Source organism: Sitophilus oryzae, unplaced genomic scaffold, assembly GCF_002938485.1.
Source record: "Sitophilus oryzae breed Bouriz unplaced genomic scaffold, Soryzae_2.0 scaffold_1396_pilon_pilon, whole genome shotgun sequence".
In the NCBI taxonomy this organism is placed as follows: Eukaryota; Metazoa; Arthropoda; class Insecta; order Coleoptera; family Curculionidae; genus Sitophilus; species Sitophilus oryzae.
This window is the reverse complement of record NW_022146055.1, coordinates 6,545,037-6,564,336: the sequence shown is the minus strand read 5'-3', so window position 1 is coordinate 6,564,336 and position 19,300 is coordinate 6,545,037. Positions and strand designations below refer to the sequence as shown.

The following is a 19,300-nucleotide window of genomic DNA, read 5'->3' as shown; positions in this document are numbered from 1 at the left end:
TATTACCATTACATTTTTTTTATTCTGCTGTTTGGTTTGTATCATAAAAATATATAGAAATTTGACTTAAGCCTTTTTTAAAAATACTTACGTCTTTTTAATGACTGAAGTCTTTTCTAAAAAACTTAAAGATTTTTCTGTTTCCGAATAAAGATTTAAATCACAAGTCGTTTTAAAAAAGACTTAAATTTTAAGTCTTAAGTCAGCTTAAATTTAAAATGATTTAAATCAAAAAAGATTTAGGTTTTCTGTGAGCTTGCAGCTCTGCATAGGGGTATAAAAAATAGATAACAACCTATTCTCAGACTTACTGAATATACATATAAAGTTTCATCAAAATCTATATATAGTAACTAAAACTGTGACACGAGAATTTTATATATTTTTCCCCATAACAAGGGGCCGTCCTTTACCGGAAACACTTCGACCTGTGAGGCCTATTGTGTTTGTCCCCTTTCTATATCTGCACCCATTCTCCTATCCATGTGCCCTGCACTAGCTTATGCAGGTCCTTGAAAGGATGGGAGCATAGTTCCTCCGGTTCTAGCCTAGCTTTCCCAAATAAAAAGTGTCGCTTGCGATCCAGAGCCTCGCAATGACATATTATGTGCTCCGCTGTTTCAGGATCTTTATCGCAGAGTTTGAAGCAAAGACTTCCTTGATACAGGTTGAGCTTGTTCAGGTAACACTTGACAGCCATGTGTCCTATCGAGAGGCCTGTTGTATTCCGCAAATTTTATATATTAGATAAACAGTAAGTTTTATTTTAGTTTAATGCGTATTTTGTTATAGGCAGAAGGTCCTCCAGTCCAAATGGAACCGGTTGATTTGAGCGTGAAAACTCATCTGGTCATTCCAAAGCATCCACCACAACGGCTCAAAAATCCAGCTCCATCTGGAAAAGTACACACCAAACTACCTGGTAAGTGTATTTTCACTATGTGTATAGTTGTGCTATATTATTGGGGTTTCGTCTATTTAAGTCAGATTAAAAAGATAGAAAAATATGAAAATTTCACCGGAAATCGGAGAGTTATTCTGGATGAATAATATTGCTGATAAATAATTCCAATAACGTATGTAAAACAGGAAAAGGTATAAAAGACGTCAAATAATAAGTTTAACAAATGCTAGTACATACTATAAAAAATGAGGGGTAGTTTGTGTGTTTTTAAGGGCAGCATTTCCAGGAAGAATACATTAAAATTATTTTGCCTGTTATTGTTTTGATATTGCTTTGAAAATATTCACATAATTTACACAGATCTCATTAATAACTTTTGCAAGATAGAAATTATATATTTGACACACCAATCATCTATAAATCAGAAATATAATGCACGTGTGCAATCTTAAAACCAAACGATAAATAAAATAAAACGAAAGTTTCTCTATAACCGTCATCGATCAATCAAAGCTTTCGCACAACTTCTTTTACCTGTTCACGCATTAAAGATTACTGTAATTTGTCTATTTTTTCTACGGTGATTAATTTATTGTTTTTATTTGTTGATAATTGAACTCGCAAATGACCTTTTGTATTTATCACTAGAAAAAAGTTTTGATTAATTATTGTGTACGTGTTACCTAATGTACGTGTCAGCAAATTGTATGCATTTAAAAGTGATAATAAGTATTACTATTTCTGTGTTTTATGCTATACCGGGTATTTTTCAAATGTGGCTCACCCCTGTAACTTTTTTATTTTTCAGATAAAAAAAACGATTTGATATATTAGTTGTTACTTTCGGTCACTTCCTGTTTCATCGGAAATGACTAGGGCCGGAATTCTGTAACTTTGACATAAAAACGTTACGCTTTCAAAGCGGTGAGCGAAAGTATGCGATTAGCGGAACGCCAAGCAGTCGATATTGGTATTCTCGTTGCCGTGCGAATCGGTTTTCTGGATACGCGATGAGCACATATTGACAGCATCGCAATTTCGTAGGTATCTAATAGTCAAATGTGAATAAAACAATGAAAAATGTCAATGTTACGTGAATTTCATAACCTGTTGTTGAGTTATGTCAACCTATGCCATTTCTATGGATAAGTTATTATTCTTAATATACAAGGGAAATGTTGAAGACACTTCTCAGAATTTTTGATGTTTTGAACAATATTTATAGCTGCCAAGTCGTAAATTATCAATTACTTATTGAGGCATTTATAGAAGAAGTAGTAATTTTCGATCAGTAATTGATAATTTACGACTTGGCAGCTATAAATATTGTTCAAAACATCGAAAATGCTGAGAAGTGTCTTTAACACTTCCCTCGTATAATAAGAATAATGACATATTCATAGAAAAATAGCTTGACATAACTCAACAATAGGTTATGAAATTCACGTAACATTGACATTTTTCATTGTTACATCCGTCAGTTATCAACTTTTGACTATTACCTACATTAGAAATTGTGATGTTGCCAATATGTGCTCAACGCGTATCCAGAGCACGATTGTGATTGTCATTTGATTTGGAGTTAAGATTTTATTGACGGACATCGATCTATGTCAAAATTAAAATTTGATGACGGTGTCAAACTATTTTTAATTCGGAATTTTTGAATTTTTAATTTGAAATTCAATTTTTTATTAATTTAACATCTATAGAGTATCATCGTGTATTTTAAGTATACCGGGTGCGTCTCAAAAGTGGCTCACCCCTATAACTTTTCTATTTTTTCAGATAAAAAAACGAAATTTGGTATGCTAGTATATGACATAAATTAAGATTGATTGACGTATTCAATTGTTTTCGTCCACTTCCTGTTTTACCGGAAATGACTACAACTTCTGATTTGTAAATGGCACCCTCGGTATTTTCTTACTTTATTCGAGAGAAAACAGAACTTTTGACATTCTGGCTTAAAACAAAATTGTATTTTAAATGTCAATCTAGAGTGCCATGGTTATGTTAAAAACACTAATTTTTAGTCAAGGAGCCTTGAAAAATAGATTTGATCATCTAATAAAAAATATAAATAAATATGTTTAATGTTTTGTCCTGGCCGGTTAAAAGATGCCTAAATCTTATTTTTAATCATATCTCAATTTTTCCAAATGGAACGAGGGTGGCTCATTAGCATTGGAAAAAGCATTTTTTACGAATAATTTAATACCACACACTTGGTATTTCGAGTCAAATTGTAATTATGAACCGCATGTTGCAATTTCAAATAAACCATATTCGAAAATTTCAAAAGTTGACATATGATATACAGAGTGTTATTTTCTCTCGAATAAAGTAAGAAAATACCGAGGGTGCCATTTAAAAATCAAAAGTTGTAGTCATTTCCGGTAAAACAGGAAGTGGCCGAAAACAATTGAATAGGTACGTCAATCAACCCTAATTTATGTCGTATACTAACATACCAAATTTCGTCTTTTTATCTGAAAAAATAAAAAAAGTTATAGGAGTGAGCCACTTTTGAGACGCACCCTGTAGAATCTCAATTTTTTTTCATAAATGTTTAAAATAGAAGATACGATTTATCTTGTGTATGCGCCTACTGGTGTATGCGCCTAAAATTACAAATTTTTTGAAAGATAATGAATCAAGGCCTAACGTACCCTACATGAATTTAATAAAAACGGAACTCCCTCAATTAATAATTTCTGAACGTACCTACTTAAATTTTTTAAACAATATGAACTGATCTCAGAGACACCTTGAAACGCAAACTTAACAAATAATGATGACGTAACGTTGAAAGATCGCTGAACTGACAATACATGTTGTTTAAAATCGAGAACATTAAAATTTTTCGTTGAAAAAAGGCGATTTGTACATTTTCCTTGTTACAATTCCTTCAATTATGTCGCAATCGCTGTTAAGTATTTAGAACTGGCTTTTAATTCCGCAACGTAAAATACATAGTCCGCCGGACCGATAATAACAAGAGCCAGTCTAATTAATTATTTTGTTAGTCGCTTTGTGCGTAAACAAACGATAGCAATTGAATGTGTCTTAAAGGAGGCATTGGCATGCCCCGTTACATTTGATAGTAAAAGTTGAAATGTTTTGTAAAAATACCAGGGACATTCGGAGACACGTATAGGTACTTTATGTTTCATAATATCTTTTATTTCGATTTATCTTATTTGAGGAATTTGTTCGCCGTAATTAGACCAAAAACACAATTTTGATTCTTTTAAATGTAACAGCTTTTTGCTCTCAATACCAAACGATAAAAAAACGGTGTCATAGAGTGGATCTTGATGTTATCGATGATAATTTTTGTCGTATCAATCCCTAGACGTAATTTATTAAAAGTTAAACACTAAAGCCTCCTTCAGAACCTCGAAATTAGTGAAATAAGTTAATGGTTTCAGTTATATTTCATATACTTAAGTGTTTACGGTCTTTGACAATGTCTAATAAAATACAAAAATCAAAAACTTGGTGCATTCTCCGCCGGTGCTGCCACCATCGGAGAATATCCTAAACGATCGGTATATACAAATAGACAAGTTTAAATAGCGAGTATACAAAAATAAGTTTATATAATTATTCTAAAAGTGTTAGAAAGTATAATTTGTAAAAATTCTAAAAAATATATAAGAAAAGTAAATATTTTCATATCTTCAGAAGGCTTAACTTGTATTATAATTTATTTATGAAGTTAATAATACTTTTTAGATGAGTTCAGCTACGGTAGCGAGCATAGTTTTGCTAGTGGGATCATAACTTGGGCTATTTCACCTATAACGAAATTTTTTGAAAGTACATAATTAAAATTCTAGAGATATTCATAAATAATTTAAGCACTAGTTGATTAAAAAAAGAGTATAACATTAATATTGCAATTTATATAGTACTAGTTGAAGCCTGGCGCATCCGCCATGACATCAGGAAAAAATACTTTTTATTTTTTTTAATTAAATGAAAAACAAAAATCCGGCGGCGACAGTTTTTAGGAGAGCCAATTAGCTATTTTTTAGTAGAAAAAGCAACTTTCTAGAGCAACTCGTTGCTTCAGTAGAGACGAGACAGATAAACAATAGCATAGTACCATATGATCGAAAAAAAAACGGCGTCCAGTTGGCTGGGAAATGATGACCATGACATTTCCTATATAATTTTACATATAAATTCACATGGATCTTCATTTCATAGCCATCGCTGACGCCGTTTTTTTTTTTTGATCATACAGTAGGTACCCTTAACAGCGTTACAGCACATTAACCTCGTAGCTGAGTGTTCTGTAGTTTTAATAACTGCGCTAGCAAAAAACTAAAATACTTAAATATTATGACAAAGCCACGATTTTAATATTATTTTAATGTGATCAACATGAACTATAACCGGGACGGCGTGAAATACATAGCAAAAACTTTTGAAATCAGCTGAAATGCACCAAGCCTAGCCAGCTGAGGCTCAAACCTAGCTATAGTGTGTTATTTGAGTGATTTCAGAAATTTTTGGGCTTTTGTAACGGAAAATAGACCTATTTTAATATAATTAATTAATAATTTAAAAATATGAAGCTAAAGAATAAGTCATTTTTTATATTTTTCGTTTCTAATATTGTTCTAAATGTTCTTGGCTAAAATTTATATGAGGAGATTCTAAAAGCTAGAATGTAATTTCAGGAAACATATCCTATGAATATAATATACAGGGTGAGTTTCCTATGATGTTCTCTATGGGTATCTCGGAAACTACTGGAGATAGAGAGTCGGTTAAATGGGGAAAGAATTGCAGTTTTGTGGAGTCATAAATATGCGCCTTTCAGATTTTTGAAAAAGTTCATGGCTTACTAGATATTTAGAAAAAAACAAATTTCGGCTATTTTAAAAATTGTCCATAATTCCATTATAAGCTATTTTAGACAAAAAGTTTTCAGATAAAAGTTGTAGATAATCACATCCAAGTGTTATAGTCTATAAAATGAATAACTTTGAATTTTGACCGTTATTTTTCACCAACATGGCAAATATAAAATCCCTCTGTCAAAAAAGTTACTGATATTCTTTAAATTGAGTGCCTGAACGAATCAGATAGGTAACTCTTTTTACTTTCGTGAAATAAAAAAGGAAAATAGTAAAACAAGTGACAGTTCTTCCTCTTCTTGCAAAAATCAACACGAAATGACATAATTGTCAAAAGTAAAATGTTATCAGCTTTTGACATTTCTAAATATCAGACCAATGCCGTGTCTAATAGAACAGCCACGGAGCGAGATTTATGACGTCACGCTCCTTAGATACTACGGATTAATAAATATGTTGTAGAATACATGGAAAATAATTATTCCTCGTATATTTGGTGTGTATTTTATAAACGATATAGTTTACATGAAATATACATAATATACAGTTAATAAATACAATATAAAGGGAACTAAAACAACTTTCGTTGCACGTCATCAATGACACCATGCGTCGTTAAATACTTTGGCAAATAAACTATGAACCATACATATGCAGCAAATGTTTTACAATATACAAATAATGAATAGACTGAATTATTACCTATTCTCACAAAAAGGACCGGTTGACTTAATTAAACTTCTCTCGTACCGGCACTTCGAGTGCCTCTCTTAATTCATCAGTTCTTTTGTAAACCTTATTTTTATCATACCGCATAAAAAAAATCTAAAATGGATAAGTCAGGTGATCGAGGAGGTCCATGCAATTAGTCCACCTCTTCCTATCCTGTGAGTTTATCAATTATTATCAAACATTTTTTAACATTAAAACTTTCATTATGCGGAGGGGGGGCATAATGAAAGTCTTTGGAAACACTCTATTGATGCGCGAGTATCTACACGCTTTTCTTCATTTGAGAAATTCATATTTACAATTTTTGTTTATTTTAATTTACAAAGTTTGAATGTGACAGCTTCACATTTCTGAGAGTAACGGCGATAGAACTTGTTTCCATGGCTAACTAAGTGAAATTGTTTAAAAATGATAAGAATTGGCTATAACTCAGTAATTTTTCAAAGAAAACATATTATAGCTTATATCGCTAAAAAGCTTAAAAAATGCCGCTTTTTATGAAGTCATGGCCAACTATGGTTTCCATTTAAAAAAACATATGTTTGTGTGATACGTCAAAAATGACAGGCTTTAGAAAAAACAGAAGACACGATCTCATTAAGGATGTAATTATCTACAACTTTTTATCTGAAAACTTTTGTCTATGTTACTGTAAATGTCCGAAATGCGGTAAAACCTAGGATTTACCAAAAGCAAGTGGTAGTAAAAACCAACCAACCCCACCAAATAACCACCTAACCAATGCATTAACACCCCCCAAATAACCAGGCTAACCAATGCATTAACACCCTCCAAATAACCAGGCTAACCTAATTAGTTAATGCTTACGGTAAATCCTAGGTTTAGCGCGCTTATCCTAGGTTTTTTGCCGCATTTCGGACATTTACAGTAACATATATTTATTAAGTAATACGTATTTATTAATCCGTAGTATCTATCTAGCGTGACGTCATAAATCTCGCTCCGAGGCTGTTCTATTAGAGACGGCATTGCGACAGCATGGCCGCAAGTTGCTAACCTAATAAAATTAACACTAGAAAAGCCCGCTGGAACTGCCAAATTCAAAGTTATTCGTTTCACAGACTATATGTTGGGAAGAAAATCTTTGATTTTTCTTGGTAGTAACTCCTGAGAAATTTCTTGGAGCGTGTTAGACCGCTGAATGATTTCCATTCCATGTTAAGGATGAAATCTTCCTTAACATGGGGTTCTTGAGGCCTTCTTGAGGTTCTTGAGGCCTGCTTTAAGTTGTAAGTTGCTCTCCACTTGAGAAGCAGAACGGTTCTAATCCAGTATTAGAGTGTTCGCTTTTTTCTTCCTTTTCTAGCTAGATCGTTTGCTTTTTCATTACCTTCTATCTCTTGGTGGGGTGGCATCCAGAGCAGGAGGGCCTTATTTTCTTTCTCTCATTTGTTTGGCTTCTCTAGGCATTCTTTGACCAACTTCGAATTGATGCTTACTGAGTCGACCGCTCTTATAGCCCCTATAATATTGCACCTTCCTCTTAGGAACATACATTTACCCTTACTACCATTCATCCATTATCATTGGCGTTACCATTGGCTATCCAAACATCCAATATCATTCGCGTTGAAATAGTTTCCGTCGGTCGAGCAGATAAAGCGTCGACCTTTACACTTGGAGTCTTTTATACTTGGATAATATGCGTTTCTATTGCAGGCTAAAGTGATACTCCTACCATAGCTAGTTGCTAGTTGCACGTAATAAATAGTTAGAAGATCAATGAGAGATATTTAAGAGAAGAAGAGCTTTTTCCTTGCGTAGCATCTCACGTCTCGCCAATCAAGGTGACTTTCTTTTTAGCCTATTATAAACAGCTTTCGAGCAAATCATCAAACGTCCTTATGCATCAACCTAGCCAATCAAGAATTACTACAAACGATGATTTTAGCGATCAAATTAAATATAAAAAACGATGGAATCATTCAAGTCACGCGAATCGCGGAAAGCAATCATTGGATGCTTTTGCTGTGAAATACTGCTTGCGTTTGGTAGTTTACGACTAGGCTTTCCGTTCGTTGGGTTTCAGAGAGACCTTCGAGATAACGTATTGGTGTGATGCGAGGCGGAATACAGGGTGAAAGTAGTCATCTCGACGAGTTTATGGTCGATGTTATAACTGTAATTAAGATAAGGCATATTTACCTTGATTGTAACGAGATGTTTAGAGCTCTTTAATGTACTTATATACGCTTGGGACAAGAATAACTGGGATGAAATAATCGCAGCTATAAAATAGTGGTTAATTAACTATTATTTCTTAAGTAATTTTCATGGTATGAATCTTTTTTCCAGATAATTAAAATCGTTCTTGCATGGTAACGTTGGAAGAGATCATAAATAGGAGTTCTAGAGAGGCAATTGAAAGTTTTTGTAATTGAAAATATTATGATTATTCGTGTGAAATATTATTATTTGTATACTTTGTTATACGACTGAGGGATTTCCAAAGACGATGGTAGAAAAAACACAGATGATATGCATACCAATCCATTTATTTCATTAAAAAAAATATAATATTTTTTAAGTTAACTACGGATGGGTTTTCATATATTTCAATATGATTGGAGTAACGGAACGATAAACGGACGCAATGCGTATAAACTTCATTATAGATTTTTGAAATTTGTCAAACTCTTGTCAAATTACCGGTATTATTTGTATCAAATTATGTCAAATAACCAGCGTTCTCAAAAATTATAAATATCTGCGGTATTACTTTTGCATTTTGGTTTGTGTGATTGTATTTAGTTTTAATAATCTGCTGATGATGCTAACACGGTTAGCGAAACGCGCGTCCAGTGCAAAAGTAAAGTGTTTTGGTGTATTGTGATGTGGTAAATTAGTGTTTTATTTTGCAAATGCAGTTTTTAAATATTAGGACATATATTATGAAATAATTGTTCATTGTTTCTCAAAAATGTTGATATTCAATAAAATTTCGACCAATCTTCAAATAAGCCAGTAAAATTTTATATATTCTTTCATATACAAGGTAGAATCAAAAATATGAAATTCGCTTAATAGTGTAGCTATTTAATTTTTTTACACTAATAATTATTGTAAATGAGTAATATGTTCTAAGAATTCTGGAAGTACTTTTCAAAAAATTAATATCGTTGATTGCAAGAATTGGGATGATACGCAACCTAATGGGCGAATTCGAGACAAGGCTGATGTGATTTCCCTTTACGTCTCAAGTGCTGTACGATGGAGCCACGACTCGTTTTGCAGCCAACGCATATCACGCTCATCATCTGTTTGTCTATGATACTCATTTTCTCTAATTTGACTAGATTATCGAAGACGGTGTGGAACTGAAAGCGACAGTGTTGTCATATTAAAATGTGTAATATCTGTAGTACATTTGACGAAAATATCTTTGGATGAAAGATCCGCGTTTACGTATTGAAAATTGATTCATGTTAAACATAGAATAAACAACAAAAATAAAAATTCTTTTATAGGTACTGAATATTTCGTATGATCGAAAAAAGTCGTTTAGTTGGCTTGGAAATGACGATTGTTGACATTTACCATAATATTTTACATATGAAATAACAGCGATCTTCATTTCCAAGCCAACTCTGACGCCGTTCTTTGTTTAATCATTATAATATTATATTAAATTGTTTAATGATAGAAAATCCGTATTATTAACGTACTGTACACAAAATCTACGGATTAATCTATAGTGCTGGCAACACTGTCTCCGGCAACCACTCACTCTGTCGACTGAATTCAGAACTACAGTACAGTGTACACTAGTATACAGTATACTTTATCTGCTGCGTTGTAAACGACCCAGGACCCAGCACGCGGCGGCGGACGCAGGGCTAAACTAAATCTCGGACACCCTGACTGTAACGCCAGCTACATCTCGGACACTTGTTGTGCCAGGAAATCGCCCATAAGGTTGCGCATCCTCTTATTTCTTCAATCAACGTTAATATTGAACGGGTTATTTATAGGGTTTTGGGAGGACTATTTTTCTTAGGAAGAGTGGGCCTCTGGCTCAATAGCCGAAATAGCTAGATCTCAATTTTCAATATATCCCCCTGTATATCAGAGGGCCTGCCCTCAACCGCGGGGGTAAGCGGGGTTGTAGCTACGCCACTACGCTCTGTAGAACATAACATTTACTTTCAACTTAAAATATATCGGCGTACCAACTTTAAAAAAAGTACATAAAAAGGAAGAGGTAATTTATTTTATCATTATTATTATTCAAAAATACTCCTCGTGTTATAATAGATATATTTTATTTATAGTATTTACATCTTCGAAATTACTTAGTGTATTAAGTGATTTTCTTAGAACAAATTAAAAAAAATCACAAGACTTAAAATTACACATCGACATTCATTCCTAGAATACCATGGTGAGTAAATGCTGACATTTTTAAGGAGGTTACTATCTAGTAGGCCTGTTATAGAATGTTCTCATTACACAAATATTCCACTTGACTGTAGCACTATTCAAAATATTCTCCAGGTGTGTTGAATAACGTCGAAAAGAAAAATGGCCATTCAAGATGACCATCCTCTTCGGCTTTGGTCGGCGAACAATAAAAATCGTGCTCGGCAAATTAATTCTTGGTCGTCTTTGACACGGAATTCCTCACTTTCCGCGTTGGCGGAATAAACAATAGTATCAAATCGCTTTTTACATAACAAAAAAAAGTCTAAATAGCATTTTATACACACGAAAAAAGTTTATCACAATAAATACGATTAACTACATCTTAAGTTTACGTGACTTGTGTGTGTGACGTGTATGTATAATAAAAAGGAAAACTTTTATTAGTAGGGATTGAGACTAAGTCAAAATACGAAATAATCGTTTTTAAATAGTTACGCTAACCTGCAAAAAAAAGAAAAACTCTGGGCCCTGGCCTAAGATTTCTACTGAATCTTATGTAAAATTAAAGTACGTCTACTGGATCTATGAAAGGAATTTCAAGAATGCAAAACAAAATACTGGAGTATGATCAATTTACTACAAAACATATTTGAATAAACAGCAATGTATTTTGTAGATCGCTGCCTCTATACACGCGGCAGAGGGTCCACATGAACATGACGAGTATGTCACCGCGAAACACACTTCGCCCACTCATTACATTGGCTACTTGCAAATATGGCGAATTTTTATTGGCGAGACGCATTGTCTTTTTTTTACGACCAAGATGATTAAGGCACGATTCTCCTCGAATGTAACACCACAAGATGTTTCGGGATTACCGAATAATACTTTTACCTGACACGAAATGTGTTACTCCTCTTTTCGGAGTCGTAGTATTGCCGGTATCGCATTGAGTGTCAGGCAAAAGTTCCGTATGATCGAATAAAAACGGCGTCAACGATTGCTATGAAATGAAGATCGCTGTCATTTTATATGTAAAATTATATGGGAAATGTCATCAATCGTCATTTCCAAACCAACTGAACGCCGTTTTTTTCGATCATACAATATTAGGTAATCTCGAAACATCGAGTTGTATTCAAAAGATTATACAACGAAATAAAGTACATATATCCTTCTTATTTTGCCATTTTGTAATAAGAATTGACGGGATATTTTGTGGAACTGACAGAAATGACTTCTGAATTAAAATTTCAAAAAATAACAATTACAATATGGCCACCAAGCGATGCACTTAAATAATTATCACTTATTAATCACATCCTTCTATATAGGAAAAATGTACATAGAGTTGTATAATCACTATAACGTGTCGCCACCGTCACGGTGCGCAATATACGGTAAATATTCTTAAATAGCCAACAACGTACATATTCATCTCCCATTTACTTCATGTTTCCTGTCGAGATGGTGCGTTGGCTCGACGTGACGGTGACGGGACGTTATTGTGATGTATTGTATGCCTGACGCGATTCTCACTATGACGGGCAATAGATATAGATATGACGGCGCGGCGGCGCCGGCGTTGCGGTCTGTTCAACATAAAGCTCAGGACAAAGGCAAAAACACATATAAAATTCATCACAGAACTTCAATACACTGATGACTGTGCTATACGTGCAGAAACTTGACAGCAATTACAAGAAATGCTAAACACATACCTGGGCATACGAAGCTTTGAGCCTTCAGTTGAACATCGATAAAACTTAAATTATGTGTACTCCCCCGTAAAATCATAACAATACTATAAAAATCGGAGAACTATATTTGAATGTGTAGCGGAACTCAATTACCTCGGCAGTTTGATTTCGGAAAAGGCCTATATCGACTCTGAAATTCAGCACAGAATTAGCAGCTCCTCAGGAGAATTCTGGAAATTAGATGACAGCATTTTCTACAATCATGACTTGAGCACAAAAATGAAACTTGCAGTGTACCGAGCAATAATAATCCCCACCATGTTATATGGAAGCAAAACCAGGATGCCGTACCGCCAGTACATGAACGCATTAAACAAGTTGCAACAGAGCAACCTTAGACAACTGTTAAGAATCTAAGGATACCACCATGTCTCAAACGTATTGGTCCTTTAAAAAGCTGCGAGAGCGCCAAAGTTATGATTACTAAATCCTGCTTAAGATGGACTGGTCACATATGCAGGATGCAAGAAAACCGCCTACCGAAATCTCTTCTTTACGGTGAGCTTGTAGACGGTAAGAGTAAACTGGGTAGAGAACTCAAAAGATACAAGGATATTTTCCATGAAAACTTAAAAGGGATAAGCATGCAGAATCAGTGGTAGGAGGCAGCGCACTCTTGAATGAACTGGAGAAGGATTGTAAACTCAGTTAACAACAACAAAAAGTAATGAAGCAACAAAGTAATGAGATTTTTGAAGGTCCGGAGTGCGGCAGAGAGATAACATCACGTATGGGGCTTTTCAGTCACAGAAAAGTTCATGAAAGAAAAACCTTTGCGTAAAGATCTTCTGATGCGTGTTAAATACTCATCAGCGAGTAATAGCAGTAAGTAAGTAGTTTTTTTTCTCTCTTAGTACACGAACTTTTAAAAAGAACACCGTATAAGTATTATTAATCAAATTATTACTCTCGTGACGTCAGAGAATCTTGCTTATTAATTGGGCATATATTTTACGTAGGTCTCTCTCTAACATACAGACATTCCTTCAACGACCGTCTGCAACATAATTTAATTTTTATTTATATAGATTGAGCAGGTTTTTCGTGTGTACATTCGAGCTGTTTAAAGCTCTCTCGCTTTATCGAGATCTTCGACTCCCACGCGGCACGTCTGCCACCGCCGGATTAGATTCTTGCGTTTCGCGGTAAATGATGATCTTTTCGGTACGTTGGGAATCTTCCTCCTTTTCTTCGTTTTTTCCCTCTTCTTGTCTGCGATCGTGCGCGGCTTATCTCCGCAGGGAATAGCGGAACCATAGAGGTGTCGTCGGGGTCAACCGGGAGCCCCTCAAACGCAAAAATACACTCGGCTCGTTTGCGTCGAAACGTCGATATAATTGGTTGTATATATCGCTTTAATGTATTGACCGCTCTTTAAGAAGCGCTTATAATAGTCGAACCGCGTTTCTATAAAGCTACTATATGTTCAAGAAATAACTGACAACTCCTGCTGTGCCGCGTTTAAACGACTGAAACGTTCTAAAGGCAGATTTCCACCAAACGGACAATACCGTAATAAAAAAAATTTTGGCTTTCAATGAAATAGCATCTGGAGCTTCCAAAATACGGAACACTTTTGAGATTTTGGGTTGCCGCGCCAGTGACTATTTTTGTCCATAACGAAATGTTCCGTCTCTAGGCAGAAAGATCAAAAGATCTCTATATTTGGTTGTGTTTTGCGGAATCCGTTTGGTAGATACGACGCTCAACTATCTGGTGAGTTTTTATATCTATACTAGCGTGTACCCGCGACGTTGTTCGCGTCGAACTAATCATTTGTAATGGTAATGATAAAGCAAAGCAAGAATTTCCATTGACATACAAACTGGATAAAATTTTCTCACATTTATGTCAGCATGAGAAAAAACAATATGGCGATATTATTATAAAACTTGTCCTTGGAACTCGCGTGTCCAAGCGTTTTCCCGAAAGACTAACCGTTTTTTAAATAACAAATATTGTAATATTTGAGGGGCGTTTTCACCCTCTTGGAATTTGAGATTCGAGAAACCCCTCCTTATCGAACCTCTACACCCCACATTCAATTCGTTTACCAAAAATCAGCTTTAAACGTCAAGCAGTTTAAGCAGAATCGTGATTACTTAATGGTCATATTTTATGAAATACCCTGTATAAATTTTTAAAAAATATACGTGTTTACGAGTTTTTCCGAAAAACTCACCGGTTTTTAAATAAAAAATATTCTAATATTTCAGGGGCGGTTTTACCCCCTTAGAATTCGAGTTTCGAAAAATCCCTTCTTATCGAACCTCTACACCCTAAAGTCAATCCGTTTTCCAAAAATCAGCTTTTTACGTCAAGCGCTTTAAGCATCAAGATCGTGATTAATCAATGACCAGATTTTTCAAAACACCCTGTATTTATTTTGTAAAAATTTTAAATATGTAAAAAAAAACAAAATAAAATATACGTGTTTAAGCGTTTTTTCGGAAACTTGGCCGTTTTTTAAATAAAAAATATTGTAATATTTGAGGGCCTCCTGGTGACATTGACACCCCTTTGGAACTGGAATTTCGAAAAATGCCTTCTTATCGAACCTTTACACCCTAGAATCAACCTGTATGCCAAAATTGAGCTTCTTACGTTGAGTGGTTTGAGCAGGATCGTGATTAATCAGTGAGTCAGTCACTTAAGGATTTTATATATTATTAGTATTGAGTTTAAATATCTTTGATTAGTATAGATTCCAAGAGTGCATCTAATCAATTGGAACAATTAACAAGTTACCGTGTTCGTTACTGTCTCGCCAAGTCGAGCACAGCCGTACCATCCTTTTGTCGAAGGTATTAGCGACACTTTTGACCACCCTATAACTTTGTTGTGGATGAAGCAAGATTATTAATTTTTACTAAACATGAGGACATACTGTAGCTAGCTAGATTACCAAAATATCTAGTAATTATACCTCATAGTTTATGAATTATCAAATCAAATAAAAAAAATCAAATTTCTTTATTTTCCACATTTTTTTTACTCACTGACACAATCATAAAAAAACACACAATGCTAAGGTACCATTGCGATAAAAAAAAGTAGTAGAAGAATTAAGCCAAGACCCCATTAACACCCGACGTGATGCCACGCGATGCCACGCTATCCCACGTGTTGCGACGTGGGAATGGGGTGTACGGTGTACCCATTAGGTAACACGTGTTAACACGCCTGAAATTTTGAGTTAAAAAAGTTATCAGTAGGGTTACGAAAATACTAGAAGTATCGATACCCATAAATTATAATCATAATACCAGTACACCAATATATTCAGAATCGAATATCGATATTATTAAATCAATCTTTTGGGGATCAATCTTTTGTTGCCGATTTTTTCTGGATCTATCTTATTATATCCGATGTTGAATCGATTCAAAATATCGATTTATTTTATTTTTGAGGCATCCCTACATCAACTACAAAAGTTGATAGCTGCGGTACTAGAGAGGCAAACGGGGAACAACACGCCGTAACACACGTTGGTGAGATCTGGAAACGACCGACGAATCGACCATCACACGTGTCATAGCGTGTTATAGCGTCGGGTGGCGTCGCGTGTTGCCTAGTGTGTACGCAATACATGTAATTAAATGAAAAAAAATTAAGCACAGATTTTCATGACGTGGAGTAGCATGGCATCACGTGGCGTAGCGTGTTGGCTAATGGGGTCCGGGCTTTAGTAGTCCCAGATAGAACTCTTGGTCTATAAGGATATCGAGAAGTGGATATCGTCAAACAATACAATTATGCCACGTAACTTTTTATGCGTTACCATGAATTTGGTAATAATTGGTAGGTATGCGTGGCGAAATAAAAGTATAAAAAATTTACCTACCTTTTAAAAAAGGTCAATTTTCAAGTTTTTTTTTTAATTTTATTATAGACCGGCAGATTAAATCATATTTTGTTGTACTACTTTTTTTATCGCAATGGTACTTCTAGATCTGTCACAAACTTCAAATTTTGAATTTTAGGCAGCTTTAAGCTTTTAACGGAAGGAAAAATGAAATATCTCGAAATATCCTTGCGGATTAAAAGTTACCTCTCTAGGCGCTACCGGTAACTGACTTTCCAGTTGAGAAAAAGGTAGGAAACTAGAATTAATCGAATTGATCTCGTCTGATTTTATTTGTATATGAATGTAACAACAATAATTCAAGTATTGTAATTTATTGCTAGTCAAACTTCTAAAGGTTGAGTCACTATATATTCCGTATCGGCTACTATCCGTTCCGTTTCCGTACTGTTTCCATGGTTACGTTTAATAGTTTGAATACAATCAAATTGTACGGATCGGATATGGAACAACCTTTAAAATGAAAAATCTCGAAATATCCTTATGGATTAAAAGTTAGTTCTCTAGCCGTTACCGGTAACTAACTTTCCGGCGATGCTAATACGAGAACTGGTGATACGATTGTTTTCAAAATTTGGATTTTTATATCTAGCTCTATCTATCTAAAATATTATCAGCGTTACAGTGTTGCCGGATCAGTTGAAAAGTGGTAGCACATTTGTTATTTTAAATGGAACACATAGTATATTATTACATTTCTTTAAAATACTTTCATATCTCATAATTTTTCTATTATAATACTATCCTATACCTATCTCTTATAGTTTACGAGGTAAAAAATAACATTTGTGCAAAATTGACAAGAACATGATTTTGAATAAGCATTGGTAAAATCATTATTTGAACATATTTATAGTTGAAATTTGCGCTATAACGAAAGTCATAGACAAAAGTCGTTAGAAAACTAGAATTAGTCGATTTGATATTATCTGATTTTATACAATAATTCAAAGTTTATGAATTATTGCTAGACAAACTTCTTTAATATTATTTTGAATGATATATTACCCTATAAATAGAATGATAATCTGCAAAAAGAAATGAGATCCCATCAAAAAAAAGTCTGGCAACACAACTCTTCCAGTATGAAAAGTTGTAAGATCTCACGTAGGATCAAGTCAGTTTATTTTATTGAGTTTCTCTTTAAGTACCTGTTCAACAATTTTGTTATAAATTATTGTTAGCATCAATCTCTCTTTATTCTATAATAATTATATTAAGTTGGGCAATTGCACGATATTATATTCTATTATTTTATTCTTACGTATTACCCTAATAGGTCTTCCCAAGTAGAAAGCTACACTATAAAAAAATGAATCTAAAAAAATTTAAAAAATCAATTAATCCTTCACAGAGTGAAGATACGTAAAATTAATAGGCAGTAATTAGGCTCAGCCTAAATAACTAATTAAATTTACACGAAATATGTGTACCTATGCTTAAATACTGATTATATCTTGAAACGAGTTAAAGATGTTAAAATCTCATTGAATTATAATTACCTCTAATGATCATAAACTGTCTTATTATGCTTTATAATAATGGCCAGTTTAGAAGGATGTTATTAATTATGGCAAAAAAAGGATGGTTATACAAGGTAGATCTCGATAAAAGAAACATATTTTCTCTTTACAGTTTTTCAAATAAGTTTAAAATAACCGAATTATTTTTGAAAATTTCCAAAGAAAAAAGATTTTTGCTTAAATTTTGAGAACCATTGTTTTTTTTCTGGGCTTTCTTTTTTTTGTAAATTTAATCGACCACCTATGTTGCCATATTATCAAGAATGTTTTTTAACTAAAAAATAAAAAAAAAATAAAAAAATTCCAAATTTTCAATTCTTTTTTTGAGAAAAAAATCATAATCGTGTTTCTGGAGTCGAAATATACAACCCCTAAAATATTTGGATTTATTTAAGACACGCGCTGTATATCGGTACTCCAAAAGCAAACAAGTGTTAAGTCACAAAACATAGTTTTGAGGAAAACGAATTTAAAGTTATTTTTTGAACTTATTTCCTAATTACTATAAAATTTTAGGGTCATAGGAAAGAATGTAATTTTTTTCTTAAAAACTATGCCAGGTGGCGCTTTTTTAGGAGACAAAATATCTAGTAAGTATTAGGATTATAAGGATTTATTTTACTAAAGAAGTTCATTAGTTTTTAAAGTTGCAAGACATTCCTACTAGAATTGATGTAGGGGTGTAGTTTTCACCCTCCTCATACCCCTGTATTTTTTGTGAAAGTCAAGCATCTAGCAAAACATAGGAACTCTAAATCTCATTCGAAACGGAATATGTGTTCTTTAAATATCTCAAAAATGTGTGTATTTTTTAAAATAGTAGAAAAAATAAGTACTTTTGTATGGAGATAAATTGTGTTCAATTGCCTTATTTGAATTTCAAAAATACGTAATATTTCGATCTATGTCCACAGAATATTAAGATACCCTCTATATCACAAATTAAGTGTTCATCTACAAATTTCATTATTTAGTTCAGATCAATTAAGATTTGTTTAGCGACTGGCTTTCAGTGTACTCTACTCATTTTTATAAATCTAGTAACATGATTTGTCTAAATTAAAGTTAACTTGCTCGAATACCACCACGCAAAGTCTTATCTCACGAAAGCACAATAAGTGTAAGACCAGTGGCGGTCAGATTAAAAGCTATTGCTTCGCTTTAGTAGCTACCAGTGATATGTACGGAACTCCTACTAAATTGTTAATAGGATTTACAAGGATATTATATTTACTTAGCTTGAGTTGAAGAAT

General features: G+C 33.7%; 1 protein-coding gene across 1 annotated transcript in view; it reads left to right on the top strand.

Moving 5' to 3' along the window:
• LOC115875772 (zinc finger protein 90 homolog) overlaps nucleotides 1-19,300 on the top strand; it is a 288,452-nt gene that overhangs the window by 169,233 nt on the left and 99,919 nt on the right. The window contains exon 4 of the mRNA XM_030891277.1: nucleotides 793-922. Within this exon, the coding sequence (XP_030747137.1) occupies nucleotides 793-922 (130 nt within the window). The remainder of the gene's footprint in view (nucleotides 1-792; nucleotides 923-19,300) is intronic.